Below are 8879 nucleotides of genomic sequence, written 5' to 3'. Positions count from 1 at the left end.
TCAGCCATTTACACGCCCTGCGGGCTGCGATCGACCCCAAACCCTGGGGTGGCGTTTGCTCCGCTGCTGCCCTCTGCTTTTCCTCCCCTTTCCTTTTCACCACAAGGGGGGGGCCCTACGGGGGGGGTACGGCGGGGGCTACGGCACAGGAGGTACACCCGCCCCTGCCGGGCACTCCTGGCGGTCGCTGGCGGAGGGGGATTCTCCACATCGGGGAACCGGAAATTTTTTTGCCGGACACGCCAGCCACACCCGGCCCCGGGCCCCTTTTCCCCAATAAGCGTTGAGTTCGCGCGCGCGCAAGTGAGTTCACTTCATCTTCCGAGCAGCTTTAAGATATATGTAGAACGCTTTATTTCTTTTTCCATTCTTATAAATGGTTCAATTTACTTGATTAGGTTTCTTGACTCATCTTGCGCATTTAAATTTTTATTAAGGGATGTGCAGTGCAGCTCACGTTTCCATTTACATTTCCCTGAAGAAAAAAGAGCAGAACCCCGGTTTGGGGCCTAAAAATGCTTTTTGGGTTTGTGGTAATGATAATTTTTTTGTTTTTTGGTGTTGGGGTGTTGGGTGTGTGCGGTTTTTTTGGTGTGTGTGTGTGTGTGGGTGTTTTTGTTGGTGTGATTGTGGGGTTTTTTGTTTTGGTTTTTGTGTGGTGTGTGTGTGTTGTGTGTTGTGTGTGTGGGGTGTGTTTTTTGTGTGTGTGTGTGTGTGTGGGGGTGTGTGTGTGGAGTGTTTTGGGGGTTTTGTGTGGGGTTGGGGGTGTGTGTGGGGGTTTTGTGTGTGTGTTGGTGTGTGTGTGTGTGTGTGTGATTTGTGTGTTTTTTGTGTTGTGTTGTGTGGTGTGTTTGTTTGTGGGTTTGGGGTTGGTTTTTGGGGTTTTGTTGGGGGTGGATGGGTTTTTATTTTTTTGTGTTGAGGGGTTTGGGGTGGTGTGGTTTGGTTATTGGTGTTTTGTTTTATTTTTTTTTTTTAGTTTTTTTTTTTTTTTTTATTTTTGATTTTTTTTTTTTTATTTTTTTTTTTGGGTTTTTTTTTATTTTTTTTTTTTTAAGGGGGGGGGGGGGGGGGGGGTTTTTTGTTAAACCCAAAAACCAACAAAACAAACAAAAAAAAAACCAAATACCAAAAACCAAACCAAACACGCAACACCCCCAAAACACAACAAAATAATTATATATAATACAACAATAATAAAATAAAAAAATAATTTTAAAATAAAATTTTTTAAAACAACAACACACCAACACAAACACAACCCACACACCAAAACAAAACAACACACAAACAAAACACACAACCACAACCCCCACACCCACCCAAACCACACCCCACCACACAAAAAAAAAACCAACCAAACACATTAATTTATATCATTATTCAACCGTTCTTACCAATTTTATAAAATTATAACCCACACAAAAACCTGTGTTACAAAACCACAAAAAGGGTGGAAATTTGGGTTTGTGTTTTTAAGTTCCAAAAAAAGTTTATTTCTAACAATAGAAAATTTTTAAAGGGGTTCCCCCCGGTAGCCCGATTAGGGTGAGTGGGACCCTCTGGGGCGTCGGGCCCCCCATTTTTAAAATATTATGAAACCAATTTTAACACATTGGAATTTGGTAAAAACGATACCCCTGAAAAACTTTTTTCTTTCTTGCCCAAAAGGTGACAAAATAAAAATTATTCTAGTTAGGGGGGACATTTTCCCGGGGAAAAAAATTTTAAATTTTTTTTCGGCTTTTAAACTCCTTTTTCCATTTTTTTACTAGCAAAAGTGAAAGCGTGTAAAAAGCGTACCTTGGTCATGGGGTGTGATTTGAACGGGATTTCGTTAGATTTCCCAATACTCTGCAACCCTTTCCGTATTTTTAATGGTATGTTTTCCCCCTTTACAGGAAATAAAAATTCCAATTATCTTTTATGAGTGTTTATGGGGTTAAAATAATAATTTTTTCAGGTTATAAAAATTTTCCTGAAATTAAAAAAATTTTAGTTTGGTATTTTTAAAATTTTACCTTTTTTTTGTTATTTTTTTAACTGGTTTAGTTTAGGGTTAAGAATTTAATTTATTTATTTTATATATTATATGCACCCCCCATTCTTAAGTCCAGGGATTTAATTTTTTTTTAGTTTTTTTCCCTTTTTCATAAATATGCTTTAAAATTTTCGAAAATTTTTTATTTTTAAAAAAATATATATAATAATTAATTTTATAATAATATATTATTAATATAATAAAATATATATTTTATATTATATATATATATAATATATATATTATATATAATTATTATATATATAATATATATATATAATATTGGACTATATATATATAATTAAATAGTAATTTTTTAATATAAAATATAATATATATTATATATATATATATAATATTATATTATAAAATATTGTATGTATGTATTTATAATATAATATATATATTATACTATATATTATTAATATATATATATATTTTAAAATAATAATATTTAGTATAAAATTTTTTTTTTTTTTTTTTTTTTTTTTTTTTTTTTTTTTTTTTTTTTTAAAAAAAAAAAAAAAAAAAAAAAAAAAAAAAAAAAAAAAAAAAAAAAAAAAAAAAATGTATTTAAAAAAAAATATAAAAATATATATATTTTATAATTTTAAAAATAAAAAAATATATAATAAAAAAATATGCCCAAAAAAAAAAAAAAAAAAAAAAAAATTTTTTTTTTTTTTTTTTTTTTTTTTTTTTTTTTTTTTTTTTTTTAAAAAAAAAAAAAAATTTTTTTTTTTTTTTTTTTTTTTTTTTTTTTTTTTTTTTTCCCCCCTTTTTTTTTAAAATTTTTTTTTTTTTTTTTTTTTTTTTTTTTTTTTTTTTGGGGTGTGTGTGGTTTTGGGGGTGCGGGGGTTTTGGGGCCGTGCGGGGGGGGGCGGGGGGCGGGGGGGGGGGGCGGGGGCGGGGGCGTGCGGGTTTTCGTTTTGGCGGGGGGTTGGTGTGGGTGGGGGTGTGTGTGGTGTGTGGGTTTTGTTTGGTGTGTGTGGGGGTTTGGGGGTGTGTGTTGTTGTGGGTAGGGGGTTTCATATTATTATGTTGTATATTTTAAAAATTAAGTAAAATATGTATAATGAGTAAGGGTTTTAAAGTTGTCTTCTGTTATGTTGTATAAGTGTGTGTTGGTGTGGTGTGTTTTGGTGTGTGTGTGTGGTTGGGTTTTGTGTGTTGTGTGGTTTTTGTGTGTGTGTGTGTGTGTGGTGGTGTTTTTGAATGTGTTGTATTTTAGTTTTTATGCGTTGTATGTGTATTAAGTGTGTGTATGTGTATTTTTTATTGGGTTTTTTTGTGTATGGGTTGGGTGTGTGTGTTTGGTTGTGTTGTTGTTGGTGTGTTTGTGTTGGTTGGGGGGGTGGTGGGTTTTGGGTGGTGTGTTGTGGTTTTGGGGGTTGGGTAGTGCGGGTTTACATGCATGTTGTAATACATAATACTTTTTTTATTCTATTCGTCTATCAAATTTTTAAACTTAAATCACGAGAAGAAGTACATTCCCAGACAAAACCGGATCCCGGACACAAAGGGTCCCCCAAAGAGCCGGTTTCCTCTTGTCCTTTTCATCCCTCCCCGATCTTTCTACAGAGCGGCGGGGGGCACGGGGCCCAGGGGGACTTGGTGGCCAGCGTTGCAGTGCCACGCTCGGTCCCCCTCCGGCGAGGCCCAAGCGCCTGGTCAGCGCCAGGGCTCCAGCCCCACACCCATCCCGCGTCCCCCTGCCCTCGGGCGCCCAGCCCTCCACCCCAACTCGGGTCCCGGTGCCACTCGCTGCCCCCGATTTCAAGACGGCTCCGAATCCTTCCCGTCCCTCAGTTATCAAAAGGACCCTTTCCCTTTCGACTGAGCTCTTCCTCACCCTAGTTTGCGTCATGCTTTCGGACACCCCTTCTTCGAACCCCCAGCTGCCTTTGGGGACGCTCGGGTCTCACTGCCATGGCGAGCAAGGCCCCCTTTTCCCCCTTCCCAACTACTCCCGATGTCGCCCTCAGAGCTCACCCACGAGAGAGTTTCCCCTCCGATCCCAGGGGGTTTTCGAAAACCCGAAATTTTACCCCAATACGAAATCTGGCAAAAGGGTCACAACTGTACCACTGAATGCTTGCAAGCCTCACAATTTAAACAGAGTAGACCTGAGGCTAGTATTACCTGAAAAAGACCCCTACTTTCCCTTTACCGGAATAGCAAATGGACTACCCTCCCAAGTACCTTTAGTACGCGCCCCTTTTCCAAACCCCGTCCCCCAAAACAAGGCTGACCACAGAGGTCAAAGGGGGCCTTTTCCCCTTGGCCCGAACCCCGCTGAGCCATCAGCACCTTCCTGACCGACATCGGGGGCCCATCGCCGCCGCCCGCGCTGCTGCTCCTCGGCCTCATCCCCTTTTTTCTCCCGTCTTCACCTCTCAATTTACGGGGGTAAAAAGATGGGTACGGTCGGGGGGGGGGGGGCTACAGCTCGGGGGGAGGGGTTACGTGGGGGGCCATGGGAGGGCATTTCTTCTATTCAGCTGTCTGTCGAAGCTTGGGAAACCTTGACAGGATGATCTACACGATTGAAGCTTCCAAAAAGACACCAGTTTTTACTGCTGGATGACATGATTTCAAAAAAGTTTCAAAAAATTTAAAAATTTCTTTAAAAAAAAGACTTTAATAAAGGCCATGTGGGTGTCCTGAAGGAAAATATAAGAAGGGCATTGTTTTTTATGTTGTCATCACATCAATGATTTATGAAGTTATATAAATATATCTATTTTCATCTTAAAATCTTCAAGGTAAAACAACAATGAAAAACCATGCACATATAAAATTGTGATACTAACAGTTTTTTAGCTGACAAAGCCCCGTGAAATACTTCCAGCCATCCAACAGACAAGTTTTTCCCGAATTCTCTTTTTATAGTTCATAAAAAAAACAAAAAAGAAAAATGTGGTTTTTTGAAGACATGGATTTTTGAAGAATAGTTTTTTCCTATGTGTATTTTTGTTATTGTTCTGGAAAAAGGCCCCAACAGGTTTTCCTGATTTTTCACACTTTAAAGTTAATGTAGGGCCCTTCTTACCAACTACGATTTCATGTTGTTTATATAAACGCATGTTTGATATGTTTTGGTAAGGTGATTTAAACCTTGAAAAAAACATAAAAATAATACATTTTCTGACTGATTTGATGAGAAATTTAAAACCCTAATAAATAATAAAGCAGCATTTCAGCATGACAAAAAATGTAAACACATGGTATCTTTGGTTGCAGTATTTCTGAAAATTAAAAAAAGTGTTTTTTTAGTGTTACTGTTTTTTTTATGAATACGGTAAAAACAGCAAACTTGGATGTCGGTTTTAAGCACAAGGTCTTTATAAATTTCCCACCTGCAAAGTCACATGTAGATATGTATAAAGATAAAAATAATCACCTTTACGGGGATTGAAATTTTGACGAAAAATTCTACTTGGTTTGATTCGGATGCTAAACCCCCAAAAATACCCAATTTTTTAGCTATTTTTTTTTATGATACCCCAAATATCATGGCCCTCCACACATTTATTGCACAGCTCTCAACTGCATCTTTGTTTTTCAAAAAAATTTCAAGATATTAAAAATTTTAAAAAAGCTTTAAGAAATCATTTGTCCTTTCCCGTCGCCCTGTTCATATAAAAATGCGTTTGTTTTTTTGAAATTTTCTTTGGGTTCACACAAACATGAAAAACAATTTTTTTTTTCCCTTTCCTTTTTTGTCCCAAAAAAATTTAACAATACAAAATTTTTAAAATTCTTCTCCAAACACACAAACACAAGTATGTATATTTTGTAGATATATATATTTTATATATATATATATAAATAAAATATATAATAATTAATATAATATATATATATATATATATAAATATATAAAATATAATATTTTATTATAAATATATAATAATAATAATAAAATAAAATAATAAAATAATAGAAGATAGATAGTGATAGATAATAGATAAATAGGTAGATAGATGTAAATAAAAAATAAAGTATATAAATGTATATAAAATTTTTATTTATAACTAATATATATAAAATATATATAATGGATGAAATCAGACTTTCCGACTTTGGGTTTAAGGAGGGGGAGTTGCGCGATCATCAGCCCCCACTCTTCTCCCTTCTATTTGTCCAGTGGGAAGCTAGTCGGAAAGGCTGAGATAGGTCGGGGTGCAGGGGGTGGCCACAGTGCCCAGGTCTCCTGGACCCAGTTGCGCTCCCCAACGCTTTGCTGGGTCGCCGTTTTGTCCGTTTAACTAGTTTGGGGTTAGCCAAATTTCCCCACTTGCGGATTGGTCTGGAACAGGAGCCATGACTCGATCAATAAGAGCGTTTGGAGGTGTCGGTACCTATGCAGAAGGACCAAGCTGCGTGTCTTCAAGGCCTTGATACTGCCAGTTTTGCTCTATGGAAGCGAAATCTGGACGCTATCCAGTGTTTTGGAGTCTCGCCTTGATGCCTTTTGTAACAAGTCCCTTTGCCGGATCATGGGGTACAGTTGACAGGACCACGTGTCCAACCGGCGGTTACACCGTGAGACTGGCAAGGGACCTGTTACTTGCATAATCGCCAACTCAGGCTATATGGCCACCTAGCTCGTCTCCCTGTGAACGACCCTGCCCATCAGGTAGTCTCTCTGCGGTGGAGGAGACCTGTGGGACGACCCAGGAGATCATGGCTTGGGCAGCTCGACGAGACCTGTCGCGAGGAATTAGAGATGGGCCGTGGGCCTGCCTGGAGACTCGCCTCGAGGGATCCTCGTGGCTGGAAGCGAAGGGTGAATGCGGCCATGCGCCCCCGTCGGCGTTAGCCCCTTGATGATGATGATGATGATGATGATAATAATGATGATGAGGGTGATGATGATGGATGATGATGATGATGATGATGATGATGATGATGATGATGATGATGATGATGATGATGATGATGATGATGATGATGATGATGATGATGATAATAATAATAATGATAATGATAAGTGTAATAATTATCATAATGACAACAATAACGATAATAGTAATGAGAACTAAATACTAACGAACACATTAATAAAAAAAAGAAAATGAAGATCGATAACTAGGCGACTCTCGCCGTCGCAGCGAAGAGCCCGACGCGGAAATCCGGGTGAATCCGCGAACGACGAGAAGAACCACAACAAACAGCGGCGAGAGGAAAATCTGCGGCCAAATAAGCAGGTGATTTTTTGCCTCTAAGATCGCTCCGAGGAAGGTATGGACTGACTGTGGATATTTCTCAGTGTATTGTATCGTTAGTTATTCATTCGTGGACTTGAGTTATTCTGACACTTGTAACTCGAGTCGAAATATGAGGTGGTATGAAGCATATGAGATCTATTTATTTGTTATATATATATATATATATATATATATATATATATATATATATATATATATAGTATATATTATATATATATATATGTTTATATATATATTATGTATATATGTATTTTTTTTTTTTTATTTTTTCTTTTCTTTTTCTATTTCTTTTTCTTTCTTTTCTTTTTCATTTTCTTTTTTCTTCTTTTTTCTTAAGACTACCATAGAATACCTAGTAGAGAATTGTAGTTAAATTTTAAAGTCACAGATGCACATTGACCTTCAATATTGAAGTGAATCATGAGTTTTAACACGATTTGGCTGAAGAAGAAAACCTTTTTTATCGTGTGTGAGTTAAATGTAGAATTCTTTCTCTCCCCAGGAAAGGTTAGAGCACGATGGACGTGTGGGAGCGCCTGGTGCCAAGTCTGTCCGGCGTTGTCTGGGGTTGTCCGGGGTTGGAGGTGGTTGCTAACCAGGAATGGGGTCGCTGGGATGCATTAGACAATATTGTGACTAATTCGGATTGTGATTACAGCAGAGTTTGATAAAAATTGTCATTAGACATTGCATTACATTACTATAAGTGTAACCACAGCCTTTTTTGTTTGTTTTTTGTGATTGCTAAAAGGGTTAAGTATTTTTGCCATTCAAACAGGATGATTCTATGGTTTTCAGAAGTGACACCCAAAAAGGAGAATGATGTCTTCTGTGACAAGAAGTATTCCAGGATTATGGAAACGAGTCAAAATAGGCAGGACAGCTGCTAGAACTTGCTTGTGGGAGCAGGTATATTAAAAATCAATTCAAGTTTGTAGGTGCAGTAAAATAATAAAATGATGGAAAAAGTATGAACAGAGGATGTAGTTTAGACAGAGTTTCATATGATTTTGTTTGTATTTTCAGAAGAATGTGAGGTGTTGTCACTCAACACATGTGAACAACTTCCTAGGTCATGCACAAAAGTTTTCAGAAGTAATATGCTTCTTCAGCCTCTGAGTTGGTCCTCTCCATCACACAGAAAATTATGGGGCTGGCTCAATACAATTTTTAACAGGTAGTCTTACATGTAAATATATATACTCGTAGGTGGTAGCAGTGTTTGATGATACTGATTTAGAGATACAAAGAAATTGCTATAATTTTTTTATTGTCTCCTGAAACATTAGCCAGCCTTTTTAAGAATACTAACAAGTATAATTTTGGATAATTATACATTAATTGGAAGCGTGCTTTATATGTACAGTATTACTTTTTATGATAATAGACCTATTGACTGTATGAGCTTTATATCTCTTGATAAGTGTTTTTGAAAACTCAGTATATAGCCATGATGATGACAGCAAAAATTGATTATTGAAAAGCTCAGCCTGGTAATATATGAAGTTAGAATCTTTCACAACTTCAAAACTTTTTAAAAATTATGCCTACACCCTTATCCTTTCTTTTTCTTTCTCTGGTGAAGGAGAAAATACCTTTCTTTC

The 8879-nt window shown here is 36.9% G+C and overlaps 1 protein-coding gene across 1 annotated transcript in view; it reads left to right on the top strand.

Moving 5' to 3' along the window:
• Nucleotides 1-7181: 7181 nt before the first annotated feature.
• The window catches only part of LOC119578644 (ATP synthase subunit s, mitochondrial-like), a 3300-nt gene continuing 1602 nt past the window's right edge, over nucleotides 7182-8879 (top strand). The window contains 5 exon segments of the mRNA XM_037926205.1: nucleotides 7182-7288; nucleotides 7778-7782; nucleotides 8074-8184; nucleotides 8302-8332; nucleotides 8335-8452. Coding sequence (XP_037782133.1) covers nucleotides 8095-8184; nucleotides 8302-8332; nucleotides 8335-8452 — 239 coding nt within the window. The 5' untranslated portion in view covers nucleotides 7182-7288; nucleotides 7778-7782; nucleotides 8074-8094.

The sequence above is a fragment of the Penaeus monodon genome, chromosome 11 (genome assembly GCF_015228065.2).
Source record: "Penaeus monodon isolate SGIC_2016 chromosome 11, NSTDA_Pmon_1, whole genome shotgun sequence".
Taxonomy (NCBI): domain Eukaryota; kingdom Metazoa; phylum Arthropoda; class Malacostraca; order Decapoda; family Penaeidae; genus Penaeus; species Penaeus monodon.
This window is presented reverse-complemented; position numbering and strand designations above follow the sequence as displayed.